A 23,516-nucleotide genomic window follows, 5' to 3' on the forward strand; every position below is an offset into this window, starting at 1 on the left:
TTGCCTCTTATTGGGAAAGATTCCTCCAGCAGGCTGTTAGGAATGAACCAGTAGCCAGGAAATAGCTGATGCAGAGAGGGGATGACTGCAGGCGCCAAGACCAAGAGCACGAAGGGGGACGAACCAGAGCTGGGGAGGAGCTAGCTTTAAACCTAAGGATAGCCTTGGCTGTTTTGCTCAGTGGTTAAGTGTCCACTGAGGGTTGGATCCCTGGTCAAGGGCACATACCTGGGTTGCAGGTTCCATCCCCGGACCCAGGGTGGGCGCATGTGGAAGGGAACCAATCAATGTGTCTCACATCGATGTTTCTCCCTTTCACTCTCTCTAGAGAGCAGTGGAAAAATTATCCTCGGGTGAGAATTAAAAACAAACAATAAATATGAGGGTAGTTGGGTCCTACGGGTCTCACACTAAATCACCGGGTTGATGGGATAAAATATGGGGGTAAAAAAAAAAAAAGTTCACCACGTGGAGAGCGCAGGGATGACAGCCCCAACTCACTCCTAACACCCGCCCCTTTGCACATGCGCGGTGCGCCCGGGTCGCGTCGGCTCGCGTCACTCTCGCGAGAAGAGCCATGCAGGCATTAAAGATGGCGCCTCCCAGTCCCGCGGAGTCTAAGGCCCCATCCCCGTCCAGCGCGGCCAAGTCCGAGGGGGAGATGGTGCTGCCGGGGTTTCCGGACGCGGACAGTTTCGTGAAGGTGAGCCCGTGTGGCCTCGGGAAGGGGTTGGGGGAGCACGGGAGCCGCCGCGGCCGGAGAGGAGTGGGCCCGGCCCTCTCGGCGGCCGCCCCCCGGCGGCGCGCACCCCAGCGGAGTCCGAGCGCCAGACTCAGCCTCTCACTACATCTTCCGGGGATGGGGTCTCCCGCGGACCGCTGAGGGTCGCCCCGCTTCCCAGAGCCCTCGTTCTCCAGGAGAGCCCTCTCCACAGGCTTCCTTGTCACCCCGATGTCCCAGCCCTCGGATCCCGCCCCCGCGCCGCCTGAGACACTCCGACAGCTGTCCGGGGGCTTGGCTGCCCGATGTCTCCCACGCCTGCCCGCATCCTCCTGCACCAGGGCCTGCCTGCACCCCTCCCCTCTCCTGGGCTCCGGTGCTGCATCGCCCCAAAACCCGGGCTTACTGTCACCTGTTACTGCTGCCCCCGAATCTTCCTCCTCTGGGCACCGTGGAACACTGGCCATGCCTTCTCGAAGGAACACAGAGCGGGTTCATGTAAATGATTGGTGCGATGCTGCTCCACTAGGAATGAACATAAAACCAGGTTTAAACGCCTCCTGCAGGGCTCTTACAAAACCGTGAGACTAAAATGATCTGTAAGTTAGCACTACACGTTCCCCAGAACTCCACCCACGTTATAGCCACTTTATTTTTAGCAGATGCTATTATTAACTCATTTATTTGGCTTTGAATAAGTTCCTGGACCTCTAGCCATGGTCCTGATGGGGAGCTCTCAGGCTCACCACGGGCTGCGGACCCCAACGTGAGTTAAGATCCCACTTCCTCCGTCTTTTTCTTTTTCATATTGATTTTTATTGATTTCAGAGAGAGGAAGGGAGAGGGAGAGAGAGAGAGAAACATCAATAATGAGAGAATTATTGATCCGCTGCCTCCTGCACGCCCTCTACTGGGGATGGAGCCCATAACCTTTGACCGAATGGAACCCAGGACCCTTCTGTCCACTGGTCTATGCTCTATCCACTGAGCGAAACCAGCTAAGGGTTTTCTTTTCTTTCTTGGGAAACATCTATTTCACAACTCACAATGAAGTCATTTGCATTATCTATGATAGCAGGGTCAGGATTTTCCTCTCATTATCACACAATTAAAATAGAGGACTGCTTGGCAAGAACTAAACCATAGACAGAAGTCCAGTTGTGGGCAGTAGCCATTACCAATTGGTCATCCAAAAGATCTAGACTGTGCTTTTACTGGTTTTAAATGCTTAGTGATCCTAAGTGATTTTATGAGTTTTTGTAATCTTCTCAACAACCTAAGGGGTAGGCACTTTTATGATGCCTGTTTTTCAAAGGAGGAAACTAAGGTCCAAATAAATGAAATAACTTACTCAAGATCGCAGTTAGTAGGTAGCAGAGTCAAAATTCAAACACAGGCCATTTTGAATACTAGCATACTAGTATTATATATGTACTAGAGGCCCAGTGCACAAAATTAGTACGGGTAGGGTCCCTAGCAGCTGCAGGCCCCTGGCGGGGGCCTTCCTTTGTACCCCGCCGCCCCCTGGTGGTCAGCACACGTCATAGCGAGTGATGGAACTCCCCATTGGTTGAACTCCAGAGGGGACACTTTGCATATTAGGCTTATAGATAGGTGATAGATAGATTTGTTCTTTCATTCCCCACTCTCCCAAGAATGTAAGCTCCAGAACTTGGTTTCGTGTTCACCATTGTATCCTGAGAGTGAATATTTGTGAGATTGTATGTCTTCATCATCGAGCACAGGTGTGGGCACTGTAAGTCCCTCGAAATCATTTGGTCTGGCCCTGCCAAGGCATCAGTAGAGAGTTAATTAAATGTTTGACCAAATATAGCAGACTAATTTTTAAGTTGATTGTTTCGTATGACCCACAAATGATGTTATAGGTATCCAAAAGGCCCTTGGCAGGAGAAAGGTTCCCCATCCTGATCTAGCACAATGTGTTGTATTTAGTAGATGTCTAAAACATGCTTGTTTTTCTGGTTTTTGGCAGTTTGCTCTTGGGTCAGTAGTGGCTGTCACCAAGGCATCTGGGGGCCTACCACAGTTTGGCGATGAGTATGATTTCTACCGAAGTTTTCCTGGCTTCCAGGTATTTTGTGAGACACAGGGCGACAGGTTGCTTCAGTGGTAAGTACTAAATACTGTTGTTGTTTTTCACGTTTAAAGAAATGAATATAGTTTTTTGAAATGTGTGTGGTTTTATTTACCACAGTTTCCTGTGCTATAAAAAGCTCTAAAGTATAAAAATGATACAGTGGATTTTGATTTTATATAGGACATGAAAACCTGGATTCAGGCCGAAACCGGTTTGGCTCAGTGGATAGAGCGTCAGCTTGCGGACTGAAAGGTCCTGGGTTCGATTCCGGTCAAGGGCATGTACCTTGGTTGCAGGCACGTCCCCAGTAGGGGGTGTGCAAGAGGCAGCTGATCGATGTTTCTCTCTCATCGATGTTTCTAACTCTCTATCCCTCTCTCTTCCTCTCTGTAAAAAATCAATAAAATATATATTTTTTAAAAACCACCTGGATTCAGGATTCTTTCGCACAAGTGAAAAGAGTCACAACATTTAGCTTTCTGATAAGATTTTAGGACAGACGATACAGAAACACTGGTCTCTCTGTTGCATGACACATTTAGAAAATGTTTTAAATTTTATGTTAAAACAGTGACTGCAGAATACATTATTTACATTGTATTATATTATTTTTTAGAATTCAAAGGCAGCTTTGAGGTAATTTCTTCCAACTTTTCAGTTAAAAGATGAGTCTTAGCGAGATGTAGTGAATTTCCCAAGGCCACACAATGTTTTTGTTTTATTTTTTATTTTTAGGAAGAGAGAGAAAGAGAAACATCTATGTGAGAGCCGAATTCAGTCAGCTGCCTTTTCCATGTCCCCTACAGGGGATTGAGCCCACAACCTGGGCATGTGCCCTGACCAGGAATGGAACCAGCAACCTTTCAGTGCATTGGATGATGCTCAACCAACTGAGCCACACTGGGCAGGGCCACAAAGTTCTGTTTTGGTTTTTTTTGTGTGTTTTTTTTAAATATATTTTATTGATTTTTCACAGAGAGGAAGGGAGAGGGATAGAAAGCCAGAAACATCGATCAGCTGCCTCCTGCACACCCCCCGCCGAGGATGTGCCCGCAACTAAGGCACATGCCCCTGACTGGAATTGAACCCGGGACCCTTGAGTCCACAGGCCGATGCTATATCCACCGAGCCAAACCAGCCCTGGCCACAATGTTTTTAATAAGAGTGCAAGTTTTATTAGTTCAATCATAAGGTATTAGAAATAGTCTGAGCTAAGCCTTTCAAGCTTTCTCTAAGACTGTAAACAAATGAATAAAAGTATACAAACTCATCTTGGTTTCCTTGTCCTTAGCATGAGCAAGGTAATGCAGTACCATGGATGTCGAAGCAACATTAAAGATAGAAGTAAAGTGACTGAGTTGGAGGACAAGTTTGATTTATTGGTTGATACCAATGATGTTATTCTGGAAAGAGTGGTGAGTATTGCACCTTACTCTTACGATAACTAACAAATAAAGAGCTTTTATATTATTAGAAAATGAAAAGAAAAACAACGGGCACCTTAGAAAATGAAAAGAAAGTTTAGCGTTCCTTGCCTATACATTCCTTTCTTCTTATAGTTGGCTTTCCCTCACCCTAAGAAATATTGCAATTGTGTTCAAGTATATCCCTTCAAACTCCTGCCTAGTAGAATCCTATTTTTTTTTTTTTTTTTTAATTCATTGAGTTTTTAGAGGGGAAAAAAGGAACATTGGTTTTTGTTCCCCTTATTTATGCATTCATTGGTTGATTTTTGTATGTTCCCTGACTGGAGATCGAGCCTGCAACCTCAGCGTAATCGGGACAATGCTGTAACCAACTGAGCTGCCTGGACAGGGCAGCTTTCTGTTTTGTAAGTTCAAGTCAGGTCAGCCAGACATACTTCTTATAAGCAGGTTAAAGTACCAGCTAGTCTGACTGTGAGCTGGGAGTAGCTATCACCTGTCATTCTAAACCGAAAGCCATTCAGAGATCCAAGGTCAGGAACTCGGCGGGGATTAGAGAGTTCCAGCCTGACATGAAAGGGCAGGATGAGGCAAAAGCCACAAATCTATCAGATGTGTCAGGGCTTTGAGCAACATCCATTCTATGATGGAGAAAGGAGATCCTGGGAATGTAGAAGATCCAGCACCTCCCAGAATTCCCTGTTCCTACAAGTGGGCCTGAGGCTTGGGCACCGTGCAGCCGGCAGAGGTTCACTCCACGGCTTCAGCAGCCTCCTCGCCGCCGTCGGAAAGCTCCTCCTCCAGCAGGCAGCTTCTGGAGACAGACCTGTGGATGGCTTCCCGCTCCCTTCATCAGTGCAGTTCTGCAACAAGATCCGCAGCTGTCTCCGGTTGTACTGAATCAGGAACTTCTGGCATGTTCTAATGGTACCTCCCACGTGCAAGGTGTTGAGAAAACACGGGTAACGGTGTCCTTTGTTCTCCGAGTGTGTGATGAAGGGAAGAGCTGACCACACAAGCTGGCAGAACTCCTTTCGCATCGAAGTAGCACTATTCCAGGATATGCGTTGCGGTATCGCACCGCGAAGCCGATGGAGCAGGCGGCGCCGCCGAAGGTCCCGTGCAGGTGGGCGACCGTGTGCCGCACGAGGCTGCCCAGCACGTGGACATCCAGGCTCAGGCGGCAGCGGGGGTCGTCAGACACCACTTCGCAGAGCAGGTTCCTGTGTTTGAACCGCACCATGGCGACTTCCACTCCGGCTCCCGACGCGCAAAGCTGGTGCCTGTTGATGGCCAATGGGAACTAACTAGAACCCTATTTTTAAAGTGCCTTATTATAAACCTACCTTCCAGATTTGCAAATCTTGTTTGTATTGTAAGAGAAGAAGTCTCTGGATGCAAAGTCCAACCAAAACTCTGTTTTTACTGTTATTCACAATCTGCTAAACACTCGGACTCACCTGATTGGAAGGGTATGTGGATCATTTGATCTAGCTTACTGCCTTGACACAGAATTCTACAGCAGAATATTATTTACAGAAATACACAGAGATTATCCAAAACAGATGTAGCTCTGTGAAGGTGCTGCAGACATTTAAATCAGACTCTCGTGTCCTATGACGTCCTCTCTTCCATAGCCTGAATGCCCACAGGTACTTCCTGTGGTTTCTCGTGTCTTCTGATTTCATATCCCGCCATGCTACCATTTGTCACCTGGGTGCACTTTTGTTAGTGGTGCCCCAGCTTATAGCCCGCATCTGCTTCCACAGTACAAAGTAGGCGAGGACACGCTTCACCTCATTGCAAGCACCATCCTGGATTTATTATTTGCAGCCTAGGGTCTTTTTAATTATTTTGGCGGGCCAAAATCAGCTTTAAATCAGCTTTGAAGTTTCAGCCCAATTCAGAACTGTAAAAAGAGTTGAACAGGGGGCCACTGGTAAAATATGTACACAGATAATAATTTAATTTAAAAAAAAAAAAAAAAAGTTGAACAAGGATCGGGAGTGGCTGATTTCTGCCCTGTCTTTGAACAGATAATGCTTTGTCTGCTCTTAGCCGAAACCGGTTTGGCTCAGTGGATAGAGCATTGGTCTGCGGACTGAAAAGTCCCAGGTTCGATGTCGTTCAAGGGCATGTACATTGGTTGCGGGCACATCTCCAGTAGGGGGTGTGCAAGAAGCAGCTGATTGATGATTCTCTCTCATCGATGTTTCTAACTCTCTATCCCTCTCCCTTCCTCTCTGTAAAAAATCAATAAAATATATTAAAAAACAAAAACAAAAAAAAACTATAATTGTCTGCTCTTATATATATCTATTCTCACATATAAGTCTCTGAATATGGCTCTTAAACTTTTAGGTAATTAACTCTGTTAACCCTGAAAAGAAGATACTGAGCTAATATAATATCTCTTCCACTCTTAGGGTATTTTACTGGATGAAGCATCAGGTGTGAATAAGAATCAACAGCCTGTCCTCCCCACAGGACTACAGGTCCCCAAGACAATCGTGTCCAGCTGGAACCGTAAGGTGAGGGCTTCTCTCCCATTCCCTGCATCATCTGATGTCAGCTTTTGCTTATTCAGGTTTACATTTCTATTATAATTCGTTGGATGCAGAACTGGCCACTGCCTCCTCATTCTCATAAACAGATATACCTTTATTACACCCTCTTCTCTACTTTGCACACCACCCTACTCCTCTCCCCAGAGTCTCACACACACATTCATTTTCCCCCCCACACATTCTTTAAATGAATGACTCTTAGAAGGCATAAATTGGAATTTATTCTTCTAATTCATTGAGTTGCTGTGTTATAAAGTATTGTATACGTTGATCCAAGGCAGGAGAATATAGCAAAAAAACAAAATCTGAAACTTTCCGGCTGCTTCATGCAAAAAACATCATCCGACCTCAGCTTAAATTCCGAGAGAAGATTGACAATTCCAACACTCCATTTCGTCCTAAAATCTTCATCAAGCCCAATGCCCAGAAGCCCCTCCCTCAGGGTAAGTAGAGCACCCTCTGCCTAACAAAGCTAGCCAAAGGGAAAAGGTCGCCCTCCCAGGGTCCTTTCTTCAAAGGGAGCCGTAGCCCTCCGCCCCTCGCCAAGGTGCACATGTGCTGACTCTGTGATGTGTGTCACTGCTTGGGTCCCCAGCGCTCTCCAGAGAAAGGCGGGAGTGCCCGCAGGATCGCCCTGAGGACTTGGATGTCCCGGCTGCTCTGGCAGATTTCATCCATCAGCAGAGAACGCAGCAGGTGGAGCAGGACATGTAAGTGTTTGCCTCTCGGAACTTTATGCCACGTTCGCATTGCTGTTTTTAATTGAATTTATTGGGGTAACATTGGTTAACAAAATTGTATAGGTCTCATCTATATATTGTATTTCTATATCACATTTTCTTGTGTCAAACTTATGCTGTGCCACGTTTTCACTCGGCTTTACTTTTGTAAAATGTCTAAGTGGACACAGAATTTTTCGCCTTCTCTCCCGTTTGTGTTTGCGGAGGGCCTGCCGGCACCGGCCTTTGTGGCCCTCGGTGCAGTCCTGTGAGGGGGCAGTGGCTCCCCTCGCCTTTGTACGGATGTGAAAACAGAATTAGAGATGCTGACTTCACACAGAACTTTGGCCCAAGTTTTCTTAAATTGTTCTTTCTCTGTATCACTGATTCGAGCAGTAAGCTAAGGTTCACTAATAAATTAAGGAAAAGGCGTTTTTGTCTGGCAGAATAAGCATTGTGGAAAACCTTTGCTTAAAACAGACAAAAGGACTTTGTCCTCAGAATAAAGGAAGGTGATTAAAACTGTTAGTATTGGTCTTTTTCTCACACATAGCCAGTGTGTCTGAGCACTCCATCAGCCCCAGCTTTCTATTGTGAGGCCACAGGTTAAGTGCTAAAGAAATGAAGGTAGCCGAAACCGGTTTGGCTCAGTGGTAGAGCATCGGTCTGCGGACTGAAAGGTCCCAGGTTCGATTCCGGTCAAGGGCATGTACATTGGTTGCGGGCACATCCCCGGTAGGGGGTATGCAAGAGGCAGCTGGTCAATGTTTCTCTCATCGATGTTTCTAGCTCTCTATCTCTCTCCCTTCCTCTCTGTAAAAAAATCAATAAAATACAAAAAAAGAAAAAAGAAAAAAAAAAAAAAAGAAACAAAGGTAATGAGAGGCGGCCCTGCCTGCAGGACCCCAGAACCTCGGGATTTTCACACAAGAAGATGGTGGAAGAACAGAAAAAAGACATCATTTGATACACAACCATATTTGCCCCACCCTCTCTCACTTCACAACTTTGTTATTCCAAACTACAAGGAATTAGATACTTTGCATTTTTGTATCATCCACAACACCGGCCATACAATTCTTTGCAAATAAGGGCTTAAATCTTTTCAATAGATTTAATTGTCCTACTGTAAGGACAAGCAAGTATCACCTGAAATTTTTTTTTTTTTAATGCACTTCAGTTATCATTGAAATAATGATGTTTTTGCCCAGCCAGTGTGACTCAGTGGTTGAGCATCAACCTATGAACCAAGAGGTCTGATTCCTTTCCCATTCAGGGCACATTACTGGGTTGTGAGTTCATTCCCCAGTAGGGGGCGTGCAGGAGGCAACTAATTGATGTTTCTGTTTCTCCCTTCTCTCTTTTCCTCTCTCTCAAAACAATTAAGAACATGTTTTAAAAAGAGAAATAATGATGCTTTTTATATAGAGGAAATATTTTCACAATGGTCTTTTTTTTTCTCGTTTGTTTTTACAAATTAGAGTAAAACAGTTTTACCTTGAACCATGGAATTAGTAAAAAAAAGATTTTGTTTGTTTTATTTACTCAGGTTTGCACACCCTTATCAATACGAACTAGATCACTTCACTCCACCGGATTCAGTCCTTCAAAAGCCACAACCCCAGGTTAGCACCCAACTTACCTTAGGGCTGGTATCTGAGTGGCCCAGGAAGAATCAAACAACGAGATTAGCTGGTACAATTTTGGCTTTCCCTAAATATCTTTAAAATAGTAGGTTATGGCTTTGTATCAGTTATTGAACTCTTAATTCATTGTGAACTTTAGTGAAGGATGATTCTTAACATTCCTCTTTCTCTGCCTGGACTTTTGTGACCAGTTATATCGGCCTGTGGGAGAAACACCCTGCCATTTCGTGTCTTCTCTGGATGAACTAGTGGAACTCAACGAGAAGCTCCTGAAGTGTCAAGAATTTGCGATAGACTTGGAGGTAATTTGTAAATGGCTTGGAGTGAAATTTTTACATTTTCTGTGAGCTCACCTACTCGAGGAATATAAAATTAATACTAAGTTAAATCTATGCTTTGGTAACAACTGTGTTTCATGCTGACTGTTCAGAATCAGTAGAGGAGTGCCTAGTAAAATCCGTTATTCCGGTTCTTCCTCTTCCCGTGTGTTTTAGCACCATTCTTACAGGAGCTTCCTGGGGCTGACCTGCCTCATGCAGATTTCCACCCGGACAGAAGACTTCATTGTGGACACCCTGGAGCTGCGAAGTGACATGTACATTCTCAACGAGAGCCTCACGGACCCAGCTATTGTCAAGGTCAGCCAGCCTTTCTCAGCTCCTGCCTGTAAGCGCAAGACTTAAGTGCTTTTCAGTTTACTATTTTATTATTTCAACATAGGGCCCAATAAAATTGAGAGAAATTGTTGTAATTTCCTACACTAGGGTACCACACATTAAACTGCTTTTGTTTCTAAACCTCTGATAGAACAGCTAAGACTTACCTCATTACCACGCAGAAAAATGTTAAATCATTTTAATGACTACGGCAATGAGCCTGTGCCATCAAGATTGTTTGAACTTAATGACTACCCTTGAAGCAAGCAGAGCCGCTTCCTTAGAATCATTAGCTGTTAGCAGACTTTTAAGAGTGTGCAATTAGGAGTGTAGAAGGCTGGGGCCCAAATTAAAAGAAGCATTTAGAACTCAAACCATCTTCATCTTCCTTCTGGCTTCTAATTCCAGTGTTCTGATAACCTAGAGGCAGAGTTCACTTCCGAGCACAGGGGTCTCTACACGGTGTGTGCATGGCTCCGGCTTTGTTTGCAGGTCTTCCATGGTGCTGACTCAGACATAGAATGGCTGCAGAAGGACTTCGGGCTGTACGTCGTGAACATGTTTGATACCCATCAGGCAGCACGCCTTCTTAACCTGGGCCGGCACTCGCTCGACCACCTGCTGAAACACTACTGCAATGTGGAATCCAACAAGCAGTACCAGCTGGCTGACTGGAGAATACGGTCAGTTTGCTCCTGACGAGGAAATGTGGGTGTAGAAGAAAGCGGGTGTTCGTCAACCTCATCCATGGAGACCTGTGTTCAGCCTCTAACACTGTTTGAGTCTTGAGTTGAACTGTTTCCATTGGCATAAGTGAAACTGGAATTGTAGGCTTGTGCAGGGCTGTGTTACACTCTGCTCCATGGAAGAGTGGCTGAAAGAGATGCGCCATGTCAGCATTTGCCCATGACATCTCATCTGAACTCAGATCTCCTAATAGGGGTGGTTGTATATGTGTGAGATGACCTCCCATAGGCATGAGCGTGCTAAGGCATGTGGTTGAGCCTGGCCAGGCTGCTCAGTTGGTTAGAGCGTTATCCCAATAGGCCAAGGTTTCAGGTTCGATCCCTGGTCCGGTTACATCAAAAATGTATACATAAGTGAAACAACAAATCAATGTTTTTTCCTTCCTCTCTAAAGCCATTTAAAAAACAATAAGTCAATAAGTAAAATTTAAAAAGTAAAGATAGCCTCATAAGAAGTGTTTACTGTAGGATAGGGTTGTGACGGCGTCGTGCCACATTTTTTGGAATTCTTGCTCAGCTTGATTCTTCCCAGGTGACTAGCTTTCTCCGTAAGCTTGCAGGGCTGTTGTATGAAGAAGCCACTAAACTTCTCTCCAGTTCTGCATGTCAAAATTTATAAACAGAACCTAAAGTCTGAGTAAAACATGAAAATTGACGAGATCTAAAAGCCACTACCTGCTAGTTAACCCTTGCCATGTGCCATACACCAAGCTAGGAACTTGAGGGATGTGGTCCTCACATTAGCCTACGAGAGGGGCCTTTCCATTTTACAGGTCTGGAAGGTGAGCTCAGAGAGCTTAGGTGACTTATGCAGGTCAGATATCTGGAGCTAAGACTCAAACTCAGATGACTAAGCCCTTATTTTCAACATCATTGTCTTGCCGCCCTCCTACCCGGCCGTGAAGCAGTGGCCTGTCCTTAGCTGTGAGGGAATCTGACAGCAGAGGGGGCCAGGCGAGTCTGAGCACCCACCGAGCAGACACGTTCTGCTGCTGCTGCTGCTGAGGGAAATGAGTGAGAGCTCCCTCTGTTGCGATTCCAGACCTCTGCCCGAGGAAATGCTGAACTACGCCCGGGACGACACCCATTACCTGCTTTACATCTATGATAAGATGAGGCTGGAGCTGTGGGAGCGAGGCAACGGGCAGCCCGCCCAGCTGCAGGTGGTGTGGCAGCGCAGCAGGGACATCTGCCTCAAGGTAAGGCCACCGGCACCGAACCCGACTTCCTTTCTGCTGAGTCCCAGTTCTTTCCTTGCGCTTCGCATTTATGAAGAGAGCCAAACGTTTGAAGAGCCCAGGGCACAGTTTGTTTTTTTTAAAATCTTTATTATTGGAAATATTACATATGTCCCCTTTTTTCTCCCATTGACCCCTTCTAGCCACCACCATTTCCTCCACCACCACCACTACCCCCCCAGGGCACAATTTTGATCGTGAATATTGTGAAACATTTTGCAGAAATTCATCAAACCCATCTTCACGGATGAGTCCTACCTTGAACTGTATCGGAAGCAAAAGAAGCATCTCAACACGCAGCAGCTGACGGCCTTCCAGCTCCTGTTTGCCTGGCGGGACAAAACCGCGCGCAGGGAAGACGAAAGCTATGGGTAAGGGATGGGAGATTCTTCTATTTGTTTTTTCTTTCTTTTTTAAAGAGATTCTTTTAACATTTCTCTTAGACTGAGCAGATCTGGTAACAAGGAAATAATGGACTTTTTCTCTTTTTGCCATGAAAACTGGTTACGTTTTCCCCTGGGTGATGGCATTTAATGGAACTTACTGGCTGAACTTGATGTAATTCACCCATTGTGTGTTTTGTTCCAGATACGTACTGCCAAACCACATGATGCTAAAGATAGCTGAAGAGCTGCCTAAGTGAGTCTGAGCACCTAGGAACATGTCCCGACTTTCTCAGCAGGGAATGTTGTCCTTCAAAAGCACGCTCCGTGATTGATTCCCTCAGGCTGACTCAAAGATTGGCCTCTAAGAAGTGCTCCATCCAGGAATGGAGAGCTTCTGCCCTGGGGCTGCCATTCCGGAGCTGAAACTTCTGCACCGAACGTTTCAGTGGTTGTGCCTTATGCTGAGTCCTGTGTTGCCTCTGAGCCTGTGGCATCGGCACCCACTTTCAAGGGATTCTCTCCAGACTAAGGCGCCTCATGGTTTTAAATGTCTTATGATCTCAATTGAAGAATAAGCACAGAATCTAAATCCATAATCTTCTCACCCCGTTGTGGGTCTGCAGATCAGCAGGGCCGTGGTCCGCTCTGCTGGCCCGGGAGCAGGAGGCGGCTGTCAGCACCTGCTCCAGGCTGGTGCTGCGGAGCGTGTGGGAGCGGCCAGCCCCGCTTCCCTGCCGTCGGGGCTTTCTTAGTCTCCCCCGTGCCGTGGCGCTCTGGCCCGCCCTGATTGTCCTCTTGTCTGGAAGCCTTTGAGGGCTGCGTTCCTAAGTAGTGAGCTGTGTGTTCTTGTCTTCAGGGAACCTCAGGGCATCATAGCTTGCTGCAACCCTGTCCCCCCTCTCGTACGGCAACAAATCAATGAGATGCATCTTCTAATCCAGCAAGCTCGGGACATGCCCCTGCTGAAGGTAAGAGCCTTTCTGCTGAGGTTCCCACGTCCGCGGGCCTGTTCTGTCTGTCAGCGTCTGCTCCTGGTGGTCTCCTCCATAAAAGAGCTCTCCATTCTAAAAATGGCTCTCAAAATCCAGTGGGCGTGTCTTTTTTATGATAGTCACTGCGAAAGCTTATCCTTCTCAGGACCTTATTTCTGATGATCTAACAGCAAGTAATGTCTAGTGACGGGGCTGGTTTCCTGTTGGGAGGCAGTTAACCTCATGAACAAAATGGAGGAGGCTCTCTGGTCGGGGAGCTCGGATGTGAGTGGTAGTGCCCTGATGAGGATGGTGGTCACAAACAGGAAGGGAAAGGACAGGTACAAGAAGCACCATGAGAAGAAAAGCGATGCTGAAAACAGCTGCCGTTTCTCTCAGCGCTGCGCTAAGGGCTGCTGAGTGCTCTCTGAATGGTGGGTGGACTTGGCTATAACGGAAGAGGAGTCAAAGACAGCTCACCCCAAATCTGAAGCCAGGGGACGAGGACGCTAGGAGAACGGGGGGGGGAGGGGGTGTTCCAAAAGAGCTGCTGTGTGTGTGCGCGCTCCTGTGGTACCTGTTCGTGTAGGTTTGCATGTTTGATTTGTGTTGTGTTGGAACAGTTAATGTTGTTGCCTCAGTAGCATTTTCAATATGTACTAAATCATGTTTGTAAGTTTTTGGATGATCATTGATTCAGGAAGACTTAGAATCAGCTCCCTGGAGGTGAGAAAGAAGAGACCCTGAAGATAAGCACATTGGCAGTGTCATGTTACTAGTAAAACGTCTTAGCTCCACACTTTGTCCAGTAAAGAGAGAAACTCTGGTTCCTGGAGAAGAATCTTCTCAGGCTCTTTGGAAATTTCTCTGTGCCTCTCATGATCCAGGGCCTAGTCTTCCATCCTCAGATAATGGTGGGCACCCAGCAGTGACAGGGCCAGGCACTGGGACGGATGAAGGGCTGAAGGAAACCTCTGGGCTCTTGGAAAACACAGTCTAGTGAAGGGACACAGTCTGTGCTAGGAACACATGTGTGTGGCATCGAGTTTAGCCACTTTCCTCTCTGTTTCTCCCGTGTAGTCTGAAGTAGCGGCTGGGGTGAAGAGGAGTGGACCGCTGCCCAATCCTGAGGTACAGTGACGTGTCTGCTGTCTCACCCCCTGGGAGGAGAGGGGTCCAAGCCAGTGCAAAACAAACTTCCTGCCCAGCCGGCGTCTCACACTGGCGGGAGCGCCTGCGTGCTGGCAGGCGTTTCATGGCACCTGTTGGTCTCTTGTCGCTGCAGAGATTGGAGAATGTTCTCTTTGGACCTCATGACTGCTCCCACGCCCCTTCAGATGGCTATCCTGTCATCCCAGCCAACGGTAATGTCGAGGCCTCTGGAGTCCGGAGAGGCTGGGAAGCAGGTACATGCCCCATAGGCTCTGACCATGCTGCCTTCCGCCCCTCTAGGGCCTGTGCCAGTGCAAAAACAGGCAAGCCTCTTCCCTGCAGGAGGAGAGGACGAGGCCCTGCTGGACTCCAAATGCCTTATCGCCACCGCCGTCATCACATTATTCAACGTGAGTCACACAGCAACGTCTGCGAGGTGACGCAGACCCGCAGGAATGGACTGGGTTTTATGCTCGGCGGGCTGCTTCCACCTCTGAGACTCATGCCAGCAGTGGGGAGAGGCACGGAGGCAGATCGCGAGGTGGTTAGAGGAAGTGGGTAGAGGAAGCTCCGTGAGTGAGCTCCGTGTGAAGAAAGTCCAAGGAAGGATTGCATCTTGATGCTCACTGATGCCTGGGAGGGAGGAGGGCGTGGGCCAGTGAGGCACAGCAGGACCGCTTCCACACTGCCACCGCCTCCTGGGGGACGGAGTGAGCTCTGAGGAACCGCAGAGTGCCCTGCGCATTCCTCCCTGACCAGTGCCAGCCCACCCGGGTGTGTGTGGGACAGAAAACTGACAAGCTTTCCTCTGTGGCCCATAGACAGTGAGGAGCGGGATACACAGGCACCAGCAGGTGGGGTGAGATTCGTTTCCCGTTCAGAAAGAGGCCGAGGAGTGGTAGGTGGTGACTGTTCAGTCTGCGGACAGGATGGCCAGCCCGGCCAGGCTGTGCTTCTGGAATGCACACTGGGCTGTGACAGAGCTTATCCCAGGCCGTCCTACCCAGCAGGCTTCCTGTTCCTGCCAGTGGCTTGGCTACAGGTTCTTTGCACAGGAAGTGCCAGGTGCCTTTGTTCTTCGGGATGGATGATTCCTGGAATGACCAAGATAAGAGGCTAAAGCTCTCAGTGCTGCAGGCAGCTGGTGTGGCAGAAAGGAAACAGTGATTTCTAGAAAGAGCCAAGAAAGAGAAGCATAGCACAGTTCATTAGATAGAGACACGTACGAAGCTTAACGTATGTTCCGATGACGACAAGCTGCTGGCTCAGCGGGTTTCAGGCTCCCGGTTCACAGCCACGCCGTCACCGGAATGCTGGGCCAAGGCCAGGAGGGGAGATGCCGCCCACAGAGCGTATGCCTGGGCTTAGCTTTCTGTTCCCTGAATGACATAAACGTAGGTCAGGTCTTGCTTCAGTCATTCATAAGGAAAGAAGTCCGGAAGCTTTAGCTGACCTCAGAGGTAATGAGCCGTCCAGGTGCCGAGGCAGCCCACAGTGTGAGCGTGCCCGTGGCTGTGGGAACATGGAGGCGCCCACGCGGAGGCTTGCTCTCCCTGCTCTGAGCAGAGTAAGCAACAGGATAGCACTCGCTTTATGAACCCAGCTGGAAGCAGCAGTCTGCTGCACAGTCACTGATTACTCAGAACGGTGTATAATTACAGGTTCCAGGTAAATGTCGGGTTATGACCTGAAGGTCTAGAGCAGACAGACCTGGGTTTTCACCCTTGTTCTGCCTGTTAGCTCTAAGGCTCTGGAAGTCTGACCTCTCCAAGCCTCAGTTTCCTCATCTGGAAGATGGTGAGAATAGCACCTCCCACCTCGCAGGTTGTAAGGGCTTTTCTAACGGTACATTCCATCCCTTACCGTGCTTACATCTCAGGGTGTATGACAGGAGAGTGTAGTGGTTCATACATGGGAGGGGCTCTCAGACATAGCCATTACTGTTCTCCTGCTTGCATCTTAATGTCACCAAATGATCACAGTTATAAGTGACTATTTTCTGTCTGTTTCTGCAGGAACCCAGTGCTGAAGAAAACGGAAAGGCGCCGCTAACAGTCGCACAGAAGAAAGCCCAGAGCATAATGCAGTCCTTTGAAAACCCGTTCAGGATGGTAAGTGTTAGTGGTGTGTTAGGGCTGAGAAGGGGTATTGGTCGGGAAAGGAAGAGAGGGTGCAGGTGTGGATTGACCCCAGTGTCCCGAAGGGAGCCGAGGCTTCTGACACGAAACCAGCGGGAATCCCTCTGAGCGCCGGTGAGCTCAGGCCAGGGGGGCGCCTTCAGCTGAGGCGCCCTGAGAGAAACCGGCCAGAAACCCCCTCCGGGTGCCCTGAAGCCTGGGTCCACATTCCATTTTTTACAGCATTTAACGTGATTGCTTCCGTTTCTCCAGTTTCTGCCTTCGATAGAACACCACGCTCACATTTCCCAGGCAGCAAAGTTTGACCCAACATCGAAAATCTATGAAGTAAGTGGATTTGTCATCCTTTCTCAGACTGACTTCCTCAGAAAGGGAGACTCCCTAGTTATTTGAACCAAGTTTCTGTTTTAAACAAACCCATCTGCAAACCCCCTGAAAGTGAATGTGAAACCCTTTTTATACCAGCATTTCTCCAGAGGGAAGCCCAGGCCTTTAACACGGTTCTCAGAGCTTTGGGGGAAGCCCTTTAAGAAGCAGGCCTTTTGGGGGGAGGTTTTGGTTTGTTTTTATTTTTTTGTGCTTTTTTTTTTTTTTTTTTTAATTGAGGTTTTAATTTATATGTAGTAAAGTGCCCAGATGTTAAATGTACAGCTTTAGGCATTTTTATGTGTGAATATTAATGTAAGGCTCTTAAAGGTGACAGCTTACATTTTAAAACACTCTGTTTTATATTGTTTGGTTTGTTTTTAACAGCATTATGAATAAGAATAAGAAAACACCTTCCCTGGATCCCCATGAGATGTTCCTGGGAGCCAGCGTGTTAATTGTTAACAGCCTTCTTCCTCCCTGCAGGAAGTGCCTGCTCTGATCAGATGGGTGGCCTGGCTCCCTCTGCTCACCAGCACCGCCCGAGAATCAGGCCAATACCCTGATGGGCCGCAGCCCTGTCGCTGGTTGTTAGCTTGTTGTTTTTAGAACGGGGGAGTCAGGCAGAAGTGTTGCCTTCTCTCCTCTTCCCCCTCTGGGTGTGGCACACTCAACACCCTTCCATCCCTTACCGTGCTTACATCTCCCGCCACCTAGATGTGCTCTCAGGCCGCAGGTAAATGTGCTGTCACAGGAGCGCTCGGGCTGGCAGAAGTCCTGCCTGAGTGCCAGCTCCCCCGTTTACTAACCGTGTGTGTCCCTGCGGACAAGTTACGTAGCTGCTCTGAGCCTCTTGTTCCCAGGACGGTGGAAGGGGTTGAATGATGCTGTGAAAGCCTCTGGCCAGGGCCTGGAACAGTTGTATCTTGTCCTTCTTAATGAGTATTATAAATAAAGCCAGCATGAGATTTTATTTTTGTGTCATCAGATCTGGAATTTATGACTTAGAATGTGTGTAGTGACTAGGCTAGCATGCCCTGCATCGCCTCATTAAAAAAATAAAGCATTCCTAGGTGACTGAGTTTTGGAGTTTTTTTGTTTTGTTTTCATTATAGATCAGCAACCGTTGGAAGCTGGCAAGCCAGGTACAGGTACAAAAAGAATCTAAAGAAACTGCCAAGAAGAAGGCAGCTGAGCAAACAGGTAGCCTTCACTTCCTTGCAAACCCAGCCACTCAGGTGTTGGTTAAAGAGTAGCCCTGGTGCATCCTTCTGTCACTCAGTCATTCGACAGAGTGCCCGACACAGCAGTGAACAAGACAGACACAGCCGCTGCCCTGTGGAGCGTGCCTTCTCCCGGGACAGCGGACAATAAACCCCTCACTGTATGTTCTGTCAATGGCAGTGGGCATTACGCAGAGGGAGAGGTAGGAGGTGCCGGTGGTGAGGTGGAGGGCACTCGGGGAGAGGCAGGGCTGAGGACCGAGCTGAGCACTCCGGGGGGGCTGGGCGGCCTCGGCGGCTGGGAGCGAGGAGTGCCGAGAGCTGACCACGCTTTGGAAAGGGCACGCTGGCTGCTGGTAGGGAGCAGAGTGTAGAGGGCAGGGGCGGGAGCCCGGTGAGGAGACATCCAGGTGAGGGGTGCTGGCGGGCAGTGTGGCAGCAGAGGAGGGGGCGGAAGTTGTCAGAACTGGAGGTTCCTGTGTTAGAGCTGACAGCACTTGGTGATGAGTCAGATGTGGTATGTGAGGGAAAGGAAGGCGCAGTGGGTACAAGAGGGTTTTGTCCAGAGCAGCCAGAAAGATGGCGTCTCCATCAGGAGGAAGGAGCCTGTGTGATGCCGAAGAGGCGTTGGTTCTGGTCCTTGACATGCTGTGGTTGGGAGTCTTACTGACATCTTCAGAGATGTCACGTAGGCCATGGGTGTTGGGTGTGGGTTCTGGGAGGGGACCAGGTCTGGGGCGGTGGCGGGGGGTCATCATCGTGTCAGATTGAGAACAGTGGCGCCCCTGCACAGGCTGGGAGCAAGGTGCAACCAGCCAGGAGGCTGAGCAGCAGGGAGGGGGCCCTCCCCTGGTCACCCTGGACCGGTCAGGCAGGTGGGGATGGAGCCTGGCCTGGGTCAGCAGCTCCATGGACAGTTCTCTCTCTTGCAGCTGCCCGGGACCAGGCCGCCGAGGAGTACAAAGAGGCGGCGGAGCAGGCTGTGTCTGTCCGGCGGCAGGCTGCCGTACGTGCTGGCTTTTCTGCTTGGTCTTTTAGGAACGAGGTCCCCCGGGTCACTGTCAGGATGTCCCTCAAATATCAGGAGGACTTGCCCTCTGCTGCGGGTTCAATGCTCGTGTCCTTCCCGTTCGTTTTGGCTTACCAATTAGTGCCTGGCGCATTTCCCCTCCAGAAAGCTGGTCTGTGATGCCTCTTGGGTGGTCTCTTCCCCTGTGCTTGTGTACTAGTAATAAGCACCCGCCTGGCCAGCGGCAGATCGGAATTGAGCCCGACAGTGTCCTCTGCCCCCATCAATACTCTCTCTCACTCCAGAGTGCCTGGAAGGCCTTTCTTAAATGGCCCGTGTGGTCTCTGCTCAACCCCCGGCCCACACCCCTCACCATCACTGCTCCATGTCACCGCCCCGAGGGCACCCGGACCCCTAGCGGGGTGGCACAGCGGAGGCCGCGGGTTCCTCTCACACCTCCGTCTTCCTTCCTGCGGGTGTGCTCCACCTGCAGCTAGAAAACGCCGCCGTGAAGAGAGAGCGAGCAACGAGCGACCCAGGGACCCCAGAGCAGAAACTGGAGAAGAAACGACTCAAAGTTTCCAAGAAGCCGAAGGAGCCAGAAGCGCCAGAAAAAGATTTCACCCCTTATGACTACAGCAAGTCAGACTTCAAGGCTTTTGCTGGTGAGGCCACATCTGCTGCCCGGCTGGGTGTGTGTCCAGGTCAGATGAAGGGAGGCTGTGGAGAAAAGAAAGCGGGACTCGGGCACAGACAGCCTTGCCCAAGACGTTGCACGGCCCACACTTAGGAGAGCCATCCAGAGAAACCCATCCGCCTCTACCACCACCTGCCCCCGGAGCTGGCTTGCACCGGCCACTAAAGTGGTTTAGCAAAAAGGCATCCATCCTACAGTGGCTGCACCCTTCCTCCCCGTAGCCCGTGTCCAAATCAGTCTCTCACAGACACACAGTCTCACAGATCTTATTTGTGGGGAAACCCGATGCCTATGATGCGAAGCTCTGGTTTTGGAGCCTTAGCCTGTGAGAGCCCATTTACTTTGAAGGCGCAGATCAGCCTCCTGCCAGAGTGTCCCTTTGAAGAGAGAGAAGGCAGGACTGATGGTCACCTCAGTCCAAGTTAAGGACACTGGCACCATCCAGCACACACAGACCTACGCAGGGTTTCCTTGGTGTAAAAGTGGCCAGTGCTTTAGCACCCGCCCCGCCCCCTGAGGACAGGGCTGTGAGAAAGCCTGGCCCCCGCTGCCCTGCGCTCCTGGGAACCGGGCGTGAACTGGCATCAGCCATACGTCCCTCCTCATGAAGGGCAGCAGTGGCGAGCGCCCAGCCCAGCAGAGAGCCTGCTGCCTGTGCTCACTCACATGATCACTCTTACCTTTCAGGAAGCAGCAAACCCAAACCTTCTTCCCAGTTCGATCCAAATAAGCAGACGCCGTCTGGCAAGGTAAGAAAGACACTTGGGATTTCCAGCGAGTGCCTGGTGCTTGTTTTTTTACCGCTTCTGTGGCTGGGAAGACCGGTCCACCCAGGAATCCTCTCGCATATCTTTTCCCTCACCTCATTTCTTCCCAGGCACAGACAATACACACCAGTGATTCCAGCAGTTACAAAAAAATTTAAGAGATTATCCAGGCTGGTGTGTGGCTGTAAAGGGTGTTGTTCTGTGTTTGCTACCATGGGAATTATAGCTGCAAGCCAGAACCCCTGGTGCCGGCACAAGCCTGTATCTGCCCCGTGTGGGTGTTGGTGCCAGGCAGAGCCAAATGGGGCTGAGAACTTGGCACGTGGAGCAGGAGGCCCGGGAGGAGCCCTCCAGTTCCTTTCATAGCTCACCTTGTCTCTGTGCTTCTTACCTTTTCAGAAATGTCTTGCAGCCAAAAAACTTAAACAGCCCATGGGAAACAAAAGCATGTCCTTTCCGACTGGAAAGTCAGACAGGTATGTATGGAGGCTCAGCCTCTCAGGACCACGCCCCCCCCCCCTCCCCCTTTGACTTGGGGGAAACGGAGATGGGCAGAGGGGCAGTGAGTGTGGGGTGCCACCTGTCAGTCTCAGCCCATCCCCGGACCCAGTGCCCGTCCTCCTCAGCTCCCACCCATTACCAGTTTCCCAGGGCCACCTCAGAGCACGTAGGATTGAAGTTTCCCTAGATGAGCCAGTTTCAGAGGAAAGAAATCAAACAAACCAGATGTTGAGAATCTAAATCCTAATCCTTAGAGCAGACCTGAGATCAAAGGACTAGGGGTGGGGAACTCCTCTCCCGAGGGCCATTTGGATATTTATAACATCCTTGAGGGCCGTACAAAATTATCAATTTAAAAATTAGCTGTTCTATTTAGTCAAACATTTAATTAACTCAGGACCAAATGACTTCGTGTGGCCCGTGGGCGGGACGTTCCCACCCTGCCCCAGGGTGTGCGTGATGAAGGAACCTGCCTTAGATCTTGTTCAGCTCAGAGTACTGCCCCAGCCCACCCACACGTGGAGGGTGTGTGTGTGGGGAGGGGGTAGTTGCTGCCCTGCTCCATTCTCCAGGAGCCAAACAAGCTGTTCTCCCTCAGTTCTGCATCGTTAGTGCCCGCAGCATTTTATAAATAGCTGAGAACAAACATCCGTCCGAACCGAAAGCAGTAACTTGTTTTCCTGCCGTCTCTGCAGGGGTTTCAGGCACAATTGGCCCAAGAGATAGTGTTGGAAGAGAACCTTGGGACCCCCCCGTGGACTGGAAGCACCAAATGGCGGTGCTGGTTTTGTACAGACTCATTTTTAAACGATTAAAATAATTCTTACTGGAAGGAAACTGGTTCCTGGCTTTTCCTTTGCTGCCACCAGAGAGCTGGCAGGAGAGGGCAGATCAACCCTTCAGCTGTCTGTGGGTAAGTACGGCCTTAGGGGCTACTGTGATTTCCGGAGGAATCCCGAATCCCCAAACAGGAATGAACAAGGAGACTCCCCGGACTCGGCAAAGGGCGACATCCACAGGCAGGGAGCACGCTCCGCTGGCTCCCTGTCGGGAAGGTCGGGACCTCCAGGTGAGGGGAAGGAGGCCCGGTGGTGAGAATGTCAACGGGAGAAGGAGCCCACAGGGCCCGGCGGGCCTGCTCCTTCCCTGCTCCTTTCTGTTGTTTGTTTTCAACTTTGTTTGTTGCCAATTACAAAATCATAACATGTTCATTATAGGAAATGAAAACCAAAAGGAAAGAAAATTAAATCATCTATAATCCTACCACATGGAGATAACTAACACTATTTTGATATAAAGGCTTTTTACTATGTGTAAATATATTTAATGTGTAAACTTGGATTTCTGTATCTCCTGGGGCTTTTTTTTTTTTTTTTTTTTTTTACCTGTAAGGAGTCTTACTATAGAATGGGTTTTAGCTAACCCCCTTTACTCAGCATACAGGTTTCGATTTTTGTACTCTTAAAATGATACTGCATGGAACTCGTATACATTTGTGATCCAGTCTCCAGTTACTTCTTTCGAATATTATTTTCTTTCTGTCCTGCGTTGGGCAATTAAATTTACAAAACCACACAGAATAATACCTTTTCCCCTCCCCCTCACAAATGCTGGTACAAGGAACCTATTTTCTTGGAACTTTTTTCCACAAAGAGGGCTGGCTGCCATGCCCTGTGGCTTCTGGGCCAAACCAGACTTCACTGGCCCGGAGAGGGCCATGGAGCAGGCCAGCCCTGTCCTAGAGTGGGCTCGGCCATGTAGCAGCTAGGACTCCAGTGGTTGAAACTGATAGAAAAGCCAGGCTATCGGTGGCTTAGCAAAATAGATGTTCCTTCTCCTTTTCTTCTGTAAATAGTTCAGAGCTAGTGTGGCAACTGGCAGCCCTCAGACTCTGGCTCCCATCTGGTTGCCTGAACACATTGGAATATCAGTGAGATCCACCTCATGGCCAAGTAACAGTCCTAGCTCCACCCATTCATCCTCATTCCCGTCAGCTGGAAGGAAGGGAGGAGGTAGCACCCAGCCTCCCTTTCAGAGGATTCTGCCCATTTCCACGTCCCACTGGCCACAACATGATGCTGGGAAGTAATTTCAGTGCCCACATGCCCAGCTAAAAAGCCAGAATTGGCCCAGCCGGTGTGGTTCAGTGGTTGAGTGTTGACCCATGAACCAAGAGTTCAGTTTGATTTCCCTTCAGGGCACATGCCCTACTGCAGGCTCGGTCTCCAATGGGGGCATACAGGAGGCAGCCAACGGATGTTTCTTATCTATCCCTTTACCTTCTTTAATATATATATATATATATATATATTTTTTTTTTTTAATTTATTATTATTATTTTTTTTAATAAACCCATCCCGGCCAGTATGACCCAATAGTTGCCAGATGGATTCCTAGTCAGGGCACATGCCCTGATTGCAGGCTTGATCCCCCATAGGGAGCATGCAGGAGGCAGCCAATAAATGATTCTCTCATCACTGATGTTTCTGTC

At 49.0% G+C, this 23,516-nt stretch overlaps 1 protein-coding gene and 1 pseudogene across 3 annotated transcripts; one reads left to right on the top strand and one right to left on the bottom strand.

Annotated features, from left to right (window-relative positions):
- The first annotated feature begins 559 nt into the window (after positions 1-559).
- EXOSC10 (exosome component 10) lies at positions 560-21,862 on the top strand. Of its 2 annotated transcripts, none has more exons than XR_014794234.1 (25): positions 560-703; positions 2,715-2,851; positions 4,111-4,234; positions 6,670-6,774; positions 7,088-7,253; positions 7,406-7,520; positions 9,079-9,154; positions 9,367-9,477; positions 9,670-9,813; positions 10,324-10,514; positions 11,620-11,776; positions 12,038-12,186; positions 12,404-12,454; positions 13,058-13,169; positions 14,253-14,303; positions 14,458-14,536; positions 14,625-14,734; positions 16,340-16,435; positions 16,715-16,789; positions 17,216-18,031; positions 18,984-19,057; positions 19,554-19,725; positions 20,445-20,506; positions 20,924-21,000; positions 21,721-21,862. XR_014794234.1 is itself a non-coding variant. In XM_084875311.1 (25 exons), exons 1-25 carry the CDS (start codon positions 578-580, stop codon positions 21,749-21,751), a joined length of 2,679 nt encoding a protein of 892 aa, XP_084731437.1. In that variant the 5' UTR covers positions 560-577; the 3' UTR covers positions 21,752-21,862. The 2 variants fall into 2 exon arrangements, 1 of the variants encoding a protein (XP_084731437.1); XM_084875311.1 differs by having other exon boundaries at positions 17,944-18,031.
- Positions 4,830-6,566, bottom strand: LOC311618141 (ribonuclease P/MRP protein subunit POP5-like; annotated as a pseudogene). Its single transcript has one exon. The product of its transcript is annotated as a ribonuclease P/MRP protein subunit POP5-like (transcript).
- Positions 21,863-23,516: the final 1,654 nt, after the last annotated feature.

This window comes from Pipistrellus hanaki (genome assembly GCF_964339955.1).
Source record: "Pipistrellus hanaki genome assembly, chromosome: 2".
NCBI lineage: Eukaryota > Metazoa > Chordata > Mammalia > Chiroptera > Vespertilionidae > Pipistrellus > Pipistrellus hanaki.